Raw genomic sequence first — 18,622 nt, forward strand, 5'->3', positions numbered from 1 at the left:
CCGAGAGAGCGCCAGAGCGAGCCTAGAGAGGCCACGCCGGGCGGGAGGGGAACCGAGGCTTCGGCTCCGCGGAGAGGCAAGATGGCTACAGCTGGGGGTGGCTTTGTGGCTGGCCTGGAAAGTCGAGTTCTTCTTCGCCTTCTGTCTTTCTGCGTCCTCCTGGCAGGTGAGGCTTCCCCTACCCGTGAGTTTCACTCTCCTGATCGGCCCAGCCGCGGGCGCCGCCGTCTCCTTCTGGTTCCTGTTGCCCCCTTGTCCCCCTATTCTTTAAATCCTTGTTCTCTTACGTTCCCACGATAGAAGTTCCCCCTATACCTGGATCTAAAGGTCCCTTCTCCCCAGTGGCACGTCGGATCGCCCCACTTCCTCCTCCAGGCCTCCTACTGGACTCTCCCACTTTATCCGGATGCTTCCTTTTCCCCAGAGCCACAGGCACCCCACCCACAATCAAAAAGGACATTTGTCAGTTTAGCTTCCTTCTCTACTTGTTTAGACATTTCAAGATGAAAGCAGCCTCGTTCTGTTGGGGCAGTGCAGCGTTTATTAAGAAAGTAGATGCCTCATTTCTTTGTTGATTCCACCGTAAACCTGCGCCCCTGTGCTTTGCCTGTTTGTTTCATCAGCAAAGTGAAACAAAAGTAGTATATGGGAATTCTTAACTGTTTAGACCGTGAAACAGTAATTCAAGGAGCTTGAGGCATTTATAATGGTATATGGCCTTCTAGTTTGTCGAGTCTTAAAATGCAAACATGCCACTATATGACCATGACCATACCTTCCCCCCAATTCACACTGGTTTCAAGGATCTCCAGAGGAGAAACTGGAGCTGGCCCACACTGTGGGCACACACAAATGAGCTACTGGCAATAGATTAACAGAAGGTGTGTGGCGTACATTTTCTCCCAATTCTGTTTTGACTCCTGGAAAAATGTCTCAAAGAATTTTTAAGTTGTAACCTATATTCTTAGACTGGAACCCATTCTATTAGCTAATTAGTAATATACACATAGGCTAGAAAAGCGGAAGTGTGGTCACCCTTGCAACCAAAAGCTGGTACATCTAAGGTTAAATGCCTTTCCTTTGACACATGAAGTTTTCTATTGGCTTTACTGTCAGTTGCTCTATGTGAAATTTGTAATAATCCTCTGAGGCACATAGCTAGGTGCATTATGTGTTCCAATAATGTGCCCAAAAAGTGAGAAGAATAGACATTAGTCCCATATCAGAAAGTATGACATGCCCAAGCCATACAGTGAGCTAATGACAAAGTGGAGGTTAGTACTATCAATTTTTTCTAACACTTTTTATTTTCTGATCAGATTTGTGTGGGGGAAACTCAGTGGAGAGGAAGATCTACATCCCCTTAAATAGAACAGCTCCCTGTGTCCGTCTGCTCAATGCCACTCATCAGATTGGCTGCCATTGTGAGTTCAGGTTTGGATTTGTGTTCATGGCTGTTGATATTTCAGTCTGTGCCCTAGATACAAAGACCCAAGTCCTGCTTGAGAGTCTCAGCACACAAATTAAGTTATGTGAGTGGAAGCTGGTAGAGAACTATTTTGTAAAACCAGGCAAGATAATAAGGAAGATCTAACATTTAGTAAATGCTGAATACTAAGGTTCTTAAACATACATCTCATTTAATCCTCATGATGTAGCTGCTATTATTATGTCATTTTACAAATGATGAAATTGAGACTTAGAGAAGTTGAGTAACTTTTCCAATATCATCCAGCTATTAAGTGTTGAAGCCAGGATTTGAGTCCTGGTGGTCCAGGCTCTAAGCAAGGACTCTTAACCACCCAGAAGATTTAGAAAACTATGCTATTCTCTATGGAGGAAGTAGGTTCATATTCTAAGGCAGGAATGTCAAACTCATTTTCACCGGGGGGCCACATCAGCTTCACAGTTGCCTTCAAAGGGCTGAATGTAATTTTAGGACTGTGTAAATGTAACGACTCCTTAACTAGGGGCAAGTAGCTCAGTGCTGCCACTGGGTAGAAAAAGGTGCCAGGCTGGATAAAACAAGGAGGAGGACCGGATTTGACCCTTGGTCCTTGTGTTTGCCACCTGTGCTGTAAGGAGTCCAGTCATCACCTGCACTCTGATCTCTTTAGAACCAAAATGGTCTTTTTAAAGGCAATGAATTATTTGAAGAGAAGGCATTGAGAAAGCCTTATGATTGCAAGAGGAGTTAGTAGAGCCTTTGCATTTGTGTTCATGCTTTGTAAATGTATTTCAAAACAGGGTACTATGACATGATTATAAAACTATGAAAGGGAGAAAGGGTTGTGATCTAAAGGCTGAGTCTCACTTCCTCTTCTGCTTAACCTGCTAATTTCAGATTTTGTTCTGTGGATAGTAAGTAGCTCTGTCAGAGTATAATTTTGCTGGTAAGCAGGAAATAGAATCAGATCTTGGCTCTATCATCAAATTGGTCACCTCTGAATTTCATTTTACTCTTAATGAAAACAGTATATACCTGCACAAAGCTTAAAGACTGCCTTTAGCAGATGTTTGTTGATGATGCTGAGTAAGTAGTGTGCTCTCAGCAGTATTGTGTGATTTCCTGAAACCTTCCAGTTTGGTAGGAGAAGACTGGAACACTGAGAAGTAAAGGACTTGCTCAAGGTGACAGTTGGTACTTTCTTACCCATCCTTCCCTGAGCTATACTCTGTGTTCATCGTCCCATGTCTCTGCTACAGGAGGTGCTGGGAGTAGATTAACTGGTTCCAAAGAGTTCCAAATAAAATTTTTGTTGGACTTAGTTCTTAAACTGGGTTTGTGGGTAGAATTGAGCCAGGCCCATTGTAGGCTGAGATCCAATTGCAGGTCTTGCTCGAATTCCACTCAAGTGTGAAAGGCTAGAACCCCAGCCTCCTGGATCTGGTCTCCAAGATACCACCTTTGGGAATGAGTCATTCTGCTGCATGTTCTTAGAGCAAACCTGTGGGAAGCAGAGCAGTAGCCAAATGCCAGTACACAGAAGCAAGCGGGGAGGGGCTGGACTCTGGCCACTTCCTAATAAAGATCTTATTTCCTTTTCAACCTACTCATTTATAAGCCTTTCTTTATCATATCTTTCTGTCCTGAGCAAGCTATACCCTCTTTAATTAGGGTTGCTAGCATTAAAGGAGAAAGAGACCCAGGTTTAATTTTATGATTATAATGTTCTGTGTCTATTGGACCCTTTTAAATTGCTCAAAGAGCTTATGTAGGTTTCTTTTAGTTCCTTCCTTTCTTTCCTTTATTAATATATTCCCACAATATAAGATAAATAGGGTTGGAAAAACTCTTCATTGAAGGTCCAGAGAAAGTAAGCAAGTTACTTAAGACCGCATAGTCACTCATTGGGACCCAAATCAGAATCCAGGCTTTTTAATTTTTTTAAAGATTTTATTTATGTATGTATGTATGTGTGTATGTATGTATGTATTTTTTTATTTATTTTTAGACAAAGGGAAAGAGGGAGAAAGAGAGGGAGAGAAACATCAATGTGTGGTTGCCTCTTGCACACCCCCTACTGGGAACCTGGCCCACAACCCAGGCCTGATTGGGAATCAGCCCTAACCAGTGACCCTTTGGTTTGCCAGCCAGTGCACAATCCACTGAGCCACACCAGCCAGGGCAGAGCCCAGGTTTTTTAAGTTCAATGTCATAGCTTGTTTTCTTCCTGTCCTCTTTCAGGAAGAATATAAGTTATTCCTTTGCCCATGTTTTAAATGCTCTGGCAAGGACTTTTGTCTTTAGTTTTATTTAAAACTGTTATTGGTAGGTAGATCATTACTAAAGTTATTCCAGAGTATGATATTCCTTTATATTTTATTATTGTCAACATACTTAAGTATTTTATTACTGTCAAGATGAACTTAAGTATTTACTGTATATAAGACATAGTTGAATTTTGGGGACTTGCTGTCATGTCTAGATTTTACCAGATCCCATGGAAGAAAAATACTACCTGGCTGGCAGTGTGACAATGCTTATGGTTTCTGTTTCATGCAGATTACAAGTATTTTAGTGCATTGACCTATAGCCATAATTATTATTCTTGGCTGTGTATATTAAAGAACCACATGTGGTGTTTTTTTGAAAATACACATACCGCCCTGGCTGGCATAGCACAGTGGATTGAGCGTGGGCTGCGAATCAAAGTGTCGTAGGTTCGATTCCCAGTCAGGACACATGCCTGGGTTGCAGGCCACGGCCCCCAGCAACCGTACATTGATGTTTCTCTCTTCTCCCTCCCTTCCCTCTCTAAAAATAAATAAATAAAATCTTGAAAAAAAGAAAAAGAAAATACACATACCTAAGCCTCACCTTTAGAGATTTTAATTTAGTAGATCTGTGTTTTTTAAAACTCCAAAGTGATTCTGATACACAGCTAGGGTTGACAACTACTGTTTTAAAACAATTTGTGAATAACTCATCCAAATTTCAGTGAGGAGGAGACTCATGCAGGGACCCTCTGATGTCTCTACATGGATCACTAGGGACCTGAGTACTACTATATAGAACTCAAGGTATTCCAGACTATGGGTCATGCATCCTGTAGTACAGTGCTTCCCAATCTTTGTCATGTCAAAAGACACATAGAAAATGGGATTCTGGCTCATATAGTAATGGATATTTATAGGGTATCCTGGGGTAATAGGTGAGTCTCTTCCTGACTGGAAGTGAGCAGCCTATGGTCTTTGGAAACCCTAATTCCCCAGAAATGAGGGGAATCAATATCAGCACATCTCTAATCCATTTAAGGCCCCTCAGTTGGGAAACTGTGTTCTGGAGACCTCGGAGTTCTTGATGAATTTTACCTAAAACTGACCAAAAGCAAGTAAAGCTATTCTCAAGTAGGGCAAAGGAATGGAGATCTAGGGAGGCTACTGAGTCCGATGGAATCTGCACATACATTTTCACAAAGGAAGATTCAATGGTAGAACCACAAGCTAGAGATTTAGAGCCTGCCATTTTCTAGAGAAAATACAGGTTTGAACGCTTTATGTGTGCTGTCCTGGAATCTTGTATATTTGGCTAAATGCAATTGAAGGAAGAGGGGAGGAAAGTGAAGATTACACAGCCTTTCTGACCTTTAATGAACAAAGCCTACTGAGTAGACTTCTTAGGCGATTTCATCCTCCATTCCCTCCTTGTAGTCCTCACATGGAATGAGGGTCTTTCAGCTCTTTAGTTCAAGTCTAGACATGACAATATTAATCCAGATATTTTGTGACATGTTTAGGGATAGATGATCTGCAGAGTTAGTGAGGCAAAGTCAGAATTGCCAACTGTGGGGGTTTTGATTTGACCTGTTCTCTCCTGGCAGCTTCCATTAGTGGGGACACAGGGGTTATTCATGTAGTGGAGAAAGAAGAGGACCTGCAATGGGTGTTGATTGATGGCCCCAACCCCCCTTATGTGGTTCTGCTGGAGGGCACGCTCTTTACCAGGTAAAAACTGGGTGTATCTGCTGGAAACTGCATGCAGAGAGTGGAAAAATTCAGTGAACAGGCCTCACTTGTGAGTGAAAATTTCCCTTGGCTTCCTACTCTGATCAGGACAGGGGGTGGGGTGCTCCTCAGATGGAAAGAGGCACCATCAAAAGGAATTATCTCAGTGACCTTGTAAGTAAAGCTCTAATGAGTAAAGATGCCTGGGAGGGAGGAGGAGTGCACAGGGTCACTCAGGCACCTAGTAGATGAGATTAAGCCCCAACTCAGATTGGGTAATAGTCCTTTTAGAAGGTAGAGACTGAAAAGGCAAGTTTGATTCCCCTAATTCCCCTAATTCCCCATTTGTGTTTATCCTTAGGGGCAGGATACTGGGCTGCCTGATAACCTTTCTATCTTCCTTCTTGTTGTTCCCTCCCTGTTCTAGGAAGGTGATGGAGAAGCTGAAGGGTAGCACTGGTCGAATTGCTGGTCTTGCAGTGTCCTTGGCCAAACCCAGCCCTGCCTCAGGCTTCTCTCCTAGTGTGCAGTGTCCCAATGATGGGTTTGGTAAGAGCCCTAAAGGATCAATGGAGACTACTGTCACCCAGAATTTATTGTTGCATCAGTCTCATGTCTTTGTGTATGTGTGTGGGGGGCGTGGGAATGGTATCTGTCTCTGTGTCTGTGTTTGTATGTTGTGTGAGCAGCTGACTCCCAAAAAGAAGATAGTGTTTCTTGTCTTTGCCATTCTTCCCTTCCCTCTCCTGTTTCCTCTTCTTCACTAACCTTCCATCTTCACTTTTGTCACATGCTCAGATCCCTAATTGGACAGCTATGGCTTCCAGATACCAGTGTCTATTTTACTGTGGGTGATGAAAGGTTGATGCTTGCTTCTTTGAGTCCCCTTTCTTTGGAACTCTTTGTTTTGACTCCATAATATCTTAGCTTTCCTCACCGGGTCCTTATGTGGTTGGTGTCCCAACATTCTAGCCCCCTCCTTTTCTTTAGGTGTGTACTCCAACTCCTATGGGCCAGAGTTTGCGCACTGCAGGGAAATACAGTGGAACTACCTGGGTGATGGCTTGGCTTATGAAGACTTTAGTTTTCCCATCTTTCTTCTTGAAGATGAAAATGAAACCAATGTCATCAAACAGGTAATGACTCTGCCAGCTCCTAGCAATTCCAGTTAAGAAGAATTATTTTGTAGGCTCTCCTCTTTTGTGGAAGGAATCTCATTCTATTAGTATACCCTCTGAAAGACAGTTGCTTCAAGAAGAGCCAAGAAATTAATTTTTCTCACATTCCCCACTCCCATTTCTCTTCTGTCTTTACAGCATTAAAGGTTTTTAGACTGGAAGGAAATGTAAAGGATATTTAATAGAGAGTCGTGGTTAAGAACCCCTATTATGGTAAAAAGAACATTGAACTAAGAATTGAGAGATTCAGTTCAGTAATTTCTGAAGTTCTTTTCAGCTCTAATATTCTCCAGTTCTAGTCTAACGTCTTCATTTTAACACACAGAGCAGTTACAAGATTTATCCAAAGTTACATGGTGAGTTGATGTCCAACCTGTCTTGAATCTGATTTTTGATCTCCAGTTCAGTGCTGTTTGCATCAAACCACATTAGGAACAGTGGCTGAAACTCCAAATTGGGCCAGGTCATTTAATACAGGTTGATTTCTTCTGCCCCAATTAAGTCATTTCATACTTCTTGAGGAGTTTTTGTCTCTAACCTTATTGATCCCATGGTTGTGCCAGACAGCTACAGCTCTGGGACAGATGTAGGAGTGGCTTTAGAATAGAGCTGGGCCCTCCTCTTTTTGGGAAGTATGGGAGGGACTCTCCAGCTAGCTGCCTCAGTGGGGTCCATCTCCCCTTCTAGTGCTATCGAGATCACAACCTGAGACAGAATGGTTCAGCACCAGCCTTCCCACTGTGCGCCATGCAGCTCTTCTCACACATGCATGCTGTCATCAGCACTGTCACCTGCATGAGACGCAGCTCTATCCAGAGCACCTTTAGCATCAACCCAGGTAGGGCAAATCTGAGACATGCTGGGTGTGCAGGGTGGGGATAAGGGGACCAGGCCAAGGAATGATGGGAGACCTGTAGGGAAGGAGTGGGCACAGGCAGAGAGCACTGGCGGGAGAAGTGGAAATAGTTCTCAACAGTTGCATCTTGTCACTGAAGTGGATGATGGCAGTAGAGACAGAGAATGTGACTCAGAGAATCCATGGGGCACTGGTCAGAGAGGACTTTCACACCTTCTTTTTAGCTACTTTCTTCTTGACATTTTTCATGTCTCGCTGTTTGTGTCCTGCTCAGAAATCGTTTGTGATCCCCTGTCTGACTACAACGTATGGAGCATGCTTAAACCTATAAATACATCTGGGACATTAGAACCGGATGAGAAGGTTGTGGTTGCTGCCACCCAGGTAAGTGTTGGCCTCTGATCAGGGTGGGTAGGGCTGGTACAGAAAGGGCAGGCAGCCCTGACTGGTATGGCTCAGTTGTTTGGGCATCCTTGAGCAAAGCGAAAGGTCGCTGGTTCAATTCCAGGTCAGGACACATGCCTGGGTTGCAGGCTGGTCCCTGGTTGGGGCACATTCAAGAGGTAACCAATCAATGTTTTTTCTCACACATTGTTGTTTCTCTCCCACGTTTCCCCCTTCTCTGAAGATAAATAAAATTTTTAAAAGGGGGGAGGGGCAGGCAGGCCTCTGTTGCACGTACCAGGTTTCATAGTTCCCATAGTGGGACCCTCAAATGGAGAGGGATCTGGGCTGTGGGACTCTGGACTTCAGGACATGGGTAATCTCTTGACTGAAAGAGGAGAAGGGGCCTGGGGCCTGGTCCTAATTTCCATTTTCAAACTGTACCTCCCTGCCTTTTCTGGTGGACCCAGCTGGACAGTCGTTCCTTTTTCTGGAATGTGGCCCCAGGGGCTGAGAGTGCTGTTGCCTCCTTCGTCACCCAGCTGGCTGCAGCTGAAGCTTTGCACAAGGCTCCCGATGTGACGACCCTACCCCACAACGTCATGTTTGTCTTCTTCCAAGGGGTAAGGGCTCTCTGACTTGAGTGGAATGGCCAGGAATAGGAGTTGGGGGGTGTAGGTGGGAGTGGCCATCTTCTGGGGAAGATCTCAATATTTGATCTAAGTTGTTATTCAACAGAGAGCTTCTGGATATGTCTACATGTATCTCCTTCAGAGTCCCCCATTTTAGGAAGGCTCTGCACCTTGCCCTTGAAGTGGTATACTGCCCACCCCTCTCTTCCCCACTTATGCTATCTACTTAAGGCATTCTTTTACTTTTTTCCCTGGAGCCCTTTACACTCACCTCCACTCAGGAGCCTTGAGGCTCCTGACTTTCTCCCTGTCCCCACAGCCTGGCCCTGGAATAAGGGAACAGCAGTCATGGATGAGTCAGTAGAGGTATGAGAGTGGCAGGAAGCAGGCACAGAGCAGCTGATGTTTGCCTCAGGCTGTTCTATCCATTTTTAGGCTCAAAAGGTCATGTGCTATATACATGTGAGGGATAGTCATAGCTGGGAGGCAAGGTAGGGAAGAGGATACAGTCACATGATTCCAAAAGCTAGCCAGCACTTGAGATGCCATAAGACAGCAGCCTTTATGCTGAGAGCTTTGATCTAGCCTCAAGGAACCAAAGTTGCCCTAACCCTTTGGAATCTCTGTTCCCTTTCTCACCCATCTTTACCTTTCAGGAAACTTTTGACTACATTGGCAGCTCAAGAATGGTCTATGATATGGAGAAGGGCAAGTTTCCTGTGCAGTTAGAAAACATTGACTCATTTGTGGAGCTGAGACAGGTGTGTAGCATGTGTCCCTGCCCCCTTCCTTCCTAAAGTTTCCTCTTCTTTTGTTCTGTTGTCCTCCCTGCAGGTACCATCACTTCTTTCCTTGACTTCTCTTTTGAACCCACTGCTTTCTCTCAGCAGACTGAGTATAAGTGTTGCTTCTTCATCCTTCCCCCAGGTGGCCTTAAGAAATTCCCTAGAGCTTTGGATGCACACAGATCCTGTGTCTCAGAAAAATGAGTCAATATGGAACAAGGTAATCTGAACATCTATTTTCACTTCTATTTTCAACAGCTCAGAATACAGGCATCCCCTTACCCTGGCCCTTGCCCCCAAGGCCTGCGAGACAGGACCTTAGGTTGGGTATTGGCTAAAGGGTGAACATCATGACTGTTACAGCTGCCCAGCAAGAACCACTGGTTCCATGGGATGGATAGTTCTTTCATCATTTGGTGCCTAGCAAACTGTTGCTGGCCATTAGGACAGTGTGGTGGCTGGCTCCCATCTCTCCCTGCTCTCCCTGCTGCCCCATGGTTCTGATCATCCAGGCCATGCTGCCCCATTCCTGGCATGCCAGACTCCTGACCCCAAATATCCCTCACTTTCCTCACTACTTGTTCAAGCTCCTGCATCTTCTCAATGTCCAGCTTTAAGCCTGTTTTTTCCCAAGAGGTCTCTTCCTGCCACTGCAGCTTCAGTGTCATCCCTGCTCTGGGCTCCTACAGCCCTTGCCAACTGGGTTACCTATTTTGTATTATCATTTGTTCCTCCAGTTTTGCACAACAAATAACAACTGAAGCATCTACTGAGGATAAGGCAGAGTTCTGAGGACAGTGTATTTACCTATAAATACAAAAAATACAGGCCTCTTCCTTCTTTATGCCATAATTTTTTATTTTTTACTTTTTTACTTTAAGGGTATATTTATTAAAGCCAGGGACAGTGAAACAAGGAAGGACCTAGGATAGAAGCAGCAAAAGGAGAGTCTAGGCGAGGCTGCTTTGGCTCTCTAGTCATGCTATAGGAAACAAATGAACCTAGATGGGGCTGCTATTGGCTCACCAAGAAGTAAAAGTCAAAATGAGCCAAGGTGGGGCTGCTGTCAGCCCACTGAGAAGTCAGAGAAAGGGGGGACTTGGAAATAGATTCAGGGGGTTAGCCCAGGATGAGCTGCCTCCCACTGCTCCCCTAGTTGCAAGTCTCCTGGGGACCCTTAGAGTTTAGGAGAGAAAAGTAAAGATGTACCCCTGAGAGGAAAGAAAAGCTTGGGCATTCTTCAGGGAGGGAGAGCGTGCCTATGCTGTAATTCAAAAGGATGGTAGGAGCTGCAAAAATTAGAGGGCCTTGATTCAAAAATGCTTGAGGCATTTAGATCTAGGAGGGTGTGGGGCAACTTCCCAAGCTAGGAACTTGAAGTAGAAAGCAGTTTAGTCCTAAAAGAGACCTCCCACTTGCCATTTCCCATCCTCTCATGAGTTAATCTCCCTCACCCTCTCAGGTGGAGCATCTCCGGACCACATTGGAGAAGAGTGGTGCTGGTGTACCTGCTGTTGTCCTCAGGAGGGTGAACCAGTCCCAGCCTCTCCCACCATCTTCTCTGCAGCGATTTCTTCGAGCTCGAAACATCTCTGGTGTTGTTCTTGCTGACCACGCTACTAGCTTCCATAACCGGTAAGACTTACCTGGCCTACATCCTCTTACTTGTTGGAGAGAGTCTGTTCTGCAGTCAAGGGTCCACAGAGAGATGACTTCTGTGTCAAGAAAGATCACTTCTGCCCCTTCTCCCCACACCACCCTCTCTAAAACTTCAGGTCAGTTTGTGTTCTTTGTTCAGTACTGTATTCATATCTAACCTGGCCCCATCATATGACTTGATGTTCAGCTTAGAAAACAGTTCTCACCTTGACCCTTTCCTACATAATCCTTGCTTGTGCTTCTACCTCCCCCAAGCTGTCTGGGGACTTGAATTCCCTAGGGCTGCCAGTAGAGGGTATCATCTCAAACACGGGCACTGGAATGATGATAGGGTTCTTAAGGTATAGAACAGAGTGTTGTCCTTGTCTGGGGCCCACCAAGGGTGCTGCAAACCATACTCTGAAATGTCACATGTTGCCATGTGGTAAGTGCATGTGGTTCAATGTGAGGGTATCATGTCCACTACAGTTGAGGTAGCTCCAGAAATAAGGGGTGAGACCTTTTAGTCACCTCTTTCCTGGTCGTAGGCACCTCTAAACTGCCTCTAACTTGAGCCCTGGACTAAAAGGCCAGTTCTTACTCAGGCTGGACTGCTAAGCCCCAAGCCTCCCTTCCTCTTGTAACAGGTCAGAGAAATTTCTGAGTGACAGTGCATAGGTTCTGGTTTTCCAAGTACAGCCAAATAGCAACTTCTCATTTATTTTGGGCAGCAACAGTTCTGGTGCATAAGGTCAATTCTCTTCTCCCAGTTTGTCAACCATACCACTTCAGGATAAGGGGTGATTCACCATTTGAACACATTTGGACTTACGTGGCTGACTTGATTCTGTATGGGAGAGGCATTTATAGATGGTAAAAACTGGGAGTTCTCTTTCCTTAGTCCTACCTCTAAGGTCTGTCTCCTTGGCGTTCCCCAAGGAGTGTTGGGGTAGTTTGACCCAGTGTAGTATTATATATCTGTGAATAGATGTGCTAATCTCCCTCTACTTTCAGCCACCCTTAATAGAAGTGTTCACTAGAACAGTCACACAATTGCTCTGGTAATGTGTGTCAGCTTCACTGAAAGTCATTTTCGCCACCCTCCTGTATCTCCAGCCCAAATGACAAAAGTGTCTCTTATGTTTAAAGATCTCCTGGAGGGAGATTCCTGCATTTTATTCTCATTCACCTACTCTATCTTGTCTGTTGGAAAAGTCTTTGTATTTAACTAATCACTGCTATCCTCACTCCTACCTCCCCTTTCTCCACACCTTCTTCAATATGGGATCCTAATGTCTCTTACCTGTCCTGGATGATGAAAAATGAATACTGAGTTGCTGTGTAAGGGGCATTTGAGGGAGGGAAGGGGCAGGGCCCTTGATGAGTGTAGCCAAGGCTCATGTTGGCTTTCCTGGCAGCTATTACCAGAGCATTTATGACACTGCTGAGAACATTAATGTGAGCTACCCTGAATGGCAGAGCCCTGAAGAGGACTTGAACTTTGTGACAGACACTGCCAAGGTAGCACTGGCCTGGGCTGGGTGGGAGTAATGGGGAACACAGAGAAGTTGGTTAGAATGTTACTGTTTGGGATTAAGAGAGGTGGGCCATTCAGTCCCCCTCCTCACCTACCACAGGCTCTTGCAGATGTGGCCACGGTGCTGGGACGTGCACTGTACCAGCTTGCAGGAGGAACCAACTTCAGTGACACTATTCTGGCTGATCCCCAAACAGTAAGAACAAATGGCCCTGACTCCTTTCTGTCCATTTACACCACAGGCTGCCTCAGCCTTTATGTCCCTTGCCTGGTCTCCCAACACCTTGGAATTCACCATGCCGGCATGTGCCTGTGAGGATACCTGACACCCCAGGGAGCCCTTGACTGGGCCTCATCTGTACTCTCACGAGTCAGCCACTGTCTCCCTAACCCCAGAGTCTATCTGGTCAGTGTGGTTTCCACTCCATGACTGGACCTCCACTAATCACTCTGTTCCTGGGATCCAAATCACAAAACTCTCTCTTCTCACTGTCCCAATCCTAGGTCACCCGCCTGCTCTATGGCTTCCTGGTTAGAGCCAACAACTCATGGTTCCAGTCTATCCTCAGGCAGGACCTGAGGTCCTACTTGGGTAAGCACCTGATGTGGGAATGGGACCCTTGGCCAAGGAAAAGGGTAGGAAAAATCTTCATTTTGCTTTAATCTTTACTTTTTTTCTTTTTCCTTTCTACTCCCCCCTCCCTTGTTTCCCTTTTTTTTTCTTTGTCTCTGCCCATCTGTACTGCACCATCTATCCACAAAATCCTTCCCTTCCCTGTGGTTTCCAATCAGGTGACGGGCCTCTTCAGCATTACATCGCTGTCTCCAGCCCCACCAACGCCACTTATGTTGTACAGTGTGCCTTGGCAAATTTAACCGGCAAGGTGACTGACCTTACCCGAGAGCAGTGCCAGGATCCAAGTAAAGTCCCCAATGAAAACAAGGATGTGAGTGGTAGTGGGTGTTGGAGGTGCCCTGAGGGTCCCTTTCCCTTGGGAAAACTAGAAGATTTCCTGGGCCCAATTGGACCCAAGGCTGGGGATGGAGAGGTGGAGGGATGCAGCTCTTTGAACTTGAGTGTTGAACAGGCAGTAGCCTGAGTGCAAAAGGACTGTCTAAAGGGTAAAGGGAGTGGGTGAGAGGGGGTCACCTCAGCCCATGCTCTGGCATGTCTTCCTGTGGCAGCTGTATGAGTACACCTGGGTTCAGGGCCCTCTAAATTCCAACGAGACGGACCGGCTCCCCCGGTGTGTGCGTTCCACGGCACGACTGGCCAGGGCCTTGTCCCCTGCCTTTGAACTTGGGCAGTGGGGCTCTACTGAGTATTCTACATGGACTGAAAGCCGCTGGAAAGACATCCGTGCCCGGATATTTCTGATAGCCAGCAAAGAGCTTGAGGTAAGATGGGAGACAGGTGGTGGCAGAGATCTCTTTGACTCTGTTGCCTCTTGTCTCATATCCCTTTGTTTCCCATTAGCCCCAGATTTGCCACAAAAACCTACTGCAAATCTGTCCCTTGTCAGCTAGTATACCCCATTAGGAAGCTTATCTTCATTTATAATTCGATTCTGTATTCATTCTGGAGATATGTTCTCACTGCTAGCCCGGTAGTCCCCAGGTAGTCCTTCCACAGCTCCACTCCCACCAGCATTCCCACCTGGCGTAGTTGGGATGGGTCAATCCAGTATTTATCAAGTACCTATCACAAGTAAGTCAGTAATGTAATTGCCATGGGAGAGTCAAAGTTGTGGGTCTTGCCTTCAAGATGCCTAAAATCTAAGTAATATAAGACAAGCAAGAACAGAGGTACTTTGCTTTTCTTTTTAAATGTGGAGACTATAAGTCTCCAGACTGGGGAGATGTTGCCTATGATTGGTCAGTATTTGGTGCTTGGAGCCAGCTCCAGAATTCCGATGTCCTGGCTCCCAGCCCCAAGCAGTTACCCCAGACTGCACTGAGAGAATAATCAGAGCACCTGTCTCCCCCCTGCAGTTCATCACCCTGACGGTGGGCTTTGGCGTCCTTGTCTTCTCTCTCATCATCACCTACTGCATCAATGCTAAAGCCGATGTCCTTTTCATTGCTCCCCGGGAGCCGGGTGCTGTGTCTTTCTGAGGAGAACCCCAGCTTTTCCTGCAGCTCTGTGGTTCATTCCCTAGATCATTTGTCCCACTGGGACAGAAACCACTAGTTTGTCACTGGAACCTTTCTGGTCCTGGCTCAGACTGGGATTAACATAAAGAAGAGGAACTGCCCAACAGAGACAGTGAGAGATAAACAAGTCTCCTTCCCTCCCCAGCTCCCCCTTCCAGTCTTCCCTTTCCCATTTCTTCTTTCTCCCCTCTGCCAGATTCTAGGATAACAAACAGAAGCTTCTAGCTCCTGTTTAACTCCTAGCCACCCACCATAACTTACCCTTCCTCATACTTCCTCTACTGCTCTTTCCATCCTGCCCCATACCTTCCTCTACTCCCCACTTCACCTCCTGTACCCATCCACCTTCCTGACCAGGAAGAATGACATGAAGGGTTGAATGCCAGGAACCAACTACAAGGAACCCTGAGGAGGAGGATGGGGCGATCTGGGAGCCAAGCCTGCTGTCTCCCTCCCGCCTTCCTGTCTCCAGGCCTTTAGATGGCACATCAGGATGGGCATGCTGCTGGGTGGGTATCCCACCTCCAGCCCACAGTGCTGAGTTGTCATTTGTAATAAGCTGTAATATCTATTTTTGTTGTTTTCCTTTTTTTGTTTGTTTGTGTATAAATATATAAATAATGGGTTTCATTAAAATAGATTATCCCACATGACCTATTACGCGTTCCGGGCTCTCTTGCTCAGTGACCTAGACTGGGAGTCACAAAATTATTACCTCATGCTCTCTTCTGGGTCTTCTGAGGCCCAAGGAGTAAGGCTCTGTCAGAACCAGCTGGAGTCCTGGAGCCCTGGTCTCTGTTTCATAAGAACAATGTTAGCAGTTTCTTCCCACCTTTGTGTTTCACAGACATTTCTTTATTCACTTTGAGATACTGGTAAGGGTACAGAGATGAAGGGGATACATCCCTTGAGTAGCTCCAAGTTGGGATGAGGGGAGAGACAGATACACTCCCAAATGGGCGTGATCCAGTGTGATAAATGGAATAATTACAGAATGTCCAGAGTGCCATGGTAGCACATAGTGGGACTTGGGGCAATGTGGTGGCATTTAGGAAGGCTACACAGAGGAGGAGGCATTTGAGGTGTGATTTAGATTCACCAGATGCAGAAGCACAGAGCCAAGAGAAAACACCAGTCGTGTTTGGAAACGTTGAGTTGTTCAGTGTGTTCAAGCCATAAGGATCAGCAGGAGAGGCTGGGGCTAGGTCACGAAGGCGCCCTTGGGTGGTGTGCTTTCTGTTGATTGTGGGCATTTTGTAGACCAAAGCAAGGAATGGTTTGGGACTCTTTGGAGACACTCTGATGCCCTGGATCTTAATGGAGGCGAAATTCTGGAATGTAGCAGCACTGTTAAATTAGGGGCAGAGGCTTAGTCAGCTGAGGGGGAAAGAACTGACAGGAGTGGCACTGAAGCCAGCCGTCTCCCCTCACTGTGGCCAGGAAGCTGTTTTCCATGTGCCTGGGGACAGCAGAGATGGAAAAGAACTGGCCATTTTCAGAGTCCTAAACCCTTCTCTTAGTTTCCTGATTGGGCTGGTTACTTTTTTGAATCCTGCTGAGAGGAAGTAGTTTTTCTCCAGGTTCCTTTCCAAGTTCCCTCAGGGGAATGTTTGGGGTTCTGGGAAATGGAAATACACACTACTGCTCCCCCCTTACTGCCCCCCTCCAGTCTGAGCTACAGAGCTGTATGCTGTGCTGGCGGGAGCTGAGCACAGCTGCCACCATCATCTGGGCTGACTCCACACCTCCCTTGGCCAACACATTTCCCAGCGGACAGAGCATTACTCCCTCATTCTGCTGGTGGCTTCAGGAAGCAAGGAAGTGGCTAGGTTATCAGTGGGGGCTGAACAGGGAAGCAGAGGGATGGGAAGAATCAAGGGAATAGGGTGGGCAAGAAAAAAGGATACAAAATGTAGGGCATTCAATATTCAGTCTCCTGCCTCGGGAAGAATCCTCAAGCTGCTTCTCTGCCTTTCATGCTATCCCACCTCACAACCCCTACCACCCTGCCCCAAAAATACAGAACCAAAAAAAACTAGATCTTTCTATGGCTCTTGGGAGGCTAGACTTTGTGGGAGGGGCACAGGCCCCCAGATGAACTACTGGGGCTGCCTTTCTGAGACTGATCTGACTCCTCAGGTACCTCCTGTGCCCTGGAGATCACATGGGACTGACTGGCAGCACCTTAGGGCCACAGAGTTTAATTCCTTAGCCTCCCTTTCACTTGCTGTAGGCCTTGCTCACCCCTGTGCTCTCTGAAATTTACTTCTCAGCCCCTCCCTTTCTCACAGGGCTTCCCTCCCTCCCTGCTTCTATCCATGGGTAGCTCACACTGCACCTTTTCTTCACTCCATGCTGAAAGTTGAGTAACAGACATCCTTCCCCAAGACCTCTTTCCCCAGCTCCTCTTCTGTTTCCCACACCTTGTCCACTGCTCCAAAAATCCCATCCTCTGAGGAGATTTGTCAAAGAGTCGTGTTCTGCACTGCGATTCCACCTTAATCAGTAGTACTTTGTTTCTTCTAGGGACCATATAATTAAGAACTTAGAAGTTATGTGCATGGTCTAACCTATTTGATAGATGAGGGAAACAGTAACCAAGAGGAATGATGTGGCTTGCCCAAGGTCACACAGCAAATAGGAGCTGAGACTAGAACATTTCTTATATCTGCACTGACAGCTGTAGCAGTAATAAACATTTATTGAACATGCCTATGGGCAAGGCATTATCCCAGCATCATAAATGAGTTTGGGATAAGGCTGCCTTCCCTCAGAGACTGACGACCCAAAGTCTAGATGGCAGGATGGGACGTGATACAATATAAAACAACCAGGCATGGCAGCATATGCTTGTAAAACCAAACCAGTGCTGTAAACAGGTTCTACTTGAAACTAGAGGATGGAGGGTTTGCTTTGGGTGGGGCCAATAAAGGGTAGCTTCCTGTTGTGGGAAGAGCTCAGGACCAGATTTTCTGGTATGGCCTGATGATCTGTGTGACTTTGGAAAGGGCACACCCCTTCTTTGGGCCCCAGTGTTCTCATTCACGAAATGTGAAGTGGGTACTCTCTGAGGTCCCTCTGTTAGCACTGACATCTGGTTGTGTGGCCTTCCTTTCTCCCTTTCATCTTAAACTCCTTCGGGCAGGGCTGATTTGAAAGGTTGATAATTCATGAACTTTCTAGGTCTTGGGGTCAATTTAGAGAGGGGGGCCTAAGAGGTACTTATCCTCTAACCCAGAGATAGTAGGAATTTGGGGAAATTGTGGCATATGCCATAGAAAAGAGGCCTGGCCCTCAATCCCATCTGCAAAGAAAGCTTGGCAGGAATTGCTGAAAGTTGAGCTTGGGAAGCAGAGACCCTTGGAAGGTCAGGGTCTGAATGGGCCTCAGGTTGAATTCCTTTCTGAATCTTCACTCAGTAGAAGAGCTTCCACACTCCTTTTGTGGAGAAGGGAAGCTATAGCCTCTGTTCCTAGCCAGGAAAAACTGAGCAGGAGTGCAGCAAGTATCTCAGGAGGCCTAAGATGGTGATGCAACTGTGAGTAAATGTTACCAGCCTCTGGTCCAGGCTGACTAGCTGCTCAGGGGCTGGGGGCTAGGACCCTAGAGTCCCCACTCTCCCCGCTTCCCCTTCAACTGAGGAGTAGTTGGAGAAATTGGAGGAAAAGAAGGAAAACAGATGAAAGAGGGTATGGGGTGGAGCAGGGGTGGTGGTGGTGGGGAGGAGGGTGGACAAAGAAGTAATGGGATATAGGAAGTAAGGAGACCTAGTAGGGCTAAAGGGGGAAAGGAAGCCTGGGAGTGCTGGAGGGAACTGAGCCTGAGGGGGAGAAAGGCCAGGTGGGCGTGGCAGGGAGGGGAATGGGCCCTGAGCTGCTGGTGACAGATGGGTGGACACAAAGAAGAGAGCTTCAGGGAAGACAGATGGATGGGGGAGGGAAGAGAAGCAGCTGGGGGAGGGGATGCAATGATAGGAGGTCTTAATAAGAACGGAGATGGGCTCTGAGCTG

General features: G+C 46.5%; 1 protein-coding gene across 1 annotated transcript; it reads left to right on the top strand.

The window, feature by feature from the left end:
• Window positions 1-30: 30 nt before the first annotated feature.
• On the top strand, window positions 31-15,265 carry NCSTN (nicastrin). The gene is made up of 17 exons (XM_045841617.1): window positions 31-166; window positions 1,320-1,424; window positions 5,325-5,448; window positions 5,876-5,997; window positions 6,439-6,584; window positions 7,314-7,464; window positions 7,757-7,866; window positions 8,337-8,489; window positions 9,155-9,259; window positions 9,426-9,503; window positions 10,746-10,918; window positions 12,340-12,442; window positions 12,559-12,654; window positions 12,963-13,050; window positions 13,251-13,405; window positions 13,644-13,856; window positions 14,451-15,265. Exons 1-17 carry the CDS (start codon window positions 82-84, stop codon window positions 14,571-14,573), a joined length of 2,130 nt encoding a protein of 709 aa, XP_045697573.1. The 5' UTR covers window positions 31-81; the 3' UTR covers window positions 14,574-15,265.
• Window positions 15,266-18,622: the final 3,357 nt, after the last annotated feature.

The sequence above is a fragment of the Phyllostomus hastatus genome, unplaced genomic scaffold, assembly GCF_019186645.2.
Source record: "Phyllostomus hastatus isolate PE091 unplaced genomic scaffold, TTU_PhHast_1.1 phas_contig_36, whole genome shotgun sequence".
In the NCBI taxonomy this organism is placed as follows: domain Eukaryota; kingdom Metazoa; phylum Chordata; class Mammalia; order Chiroptera; family Phyllostomidae; genus Phyllostomus; species Phyllostomus hastatus.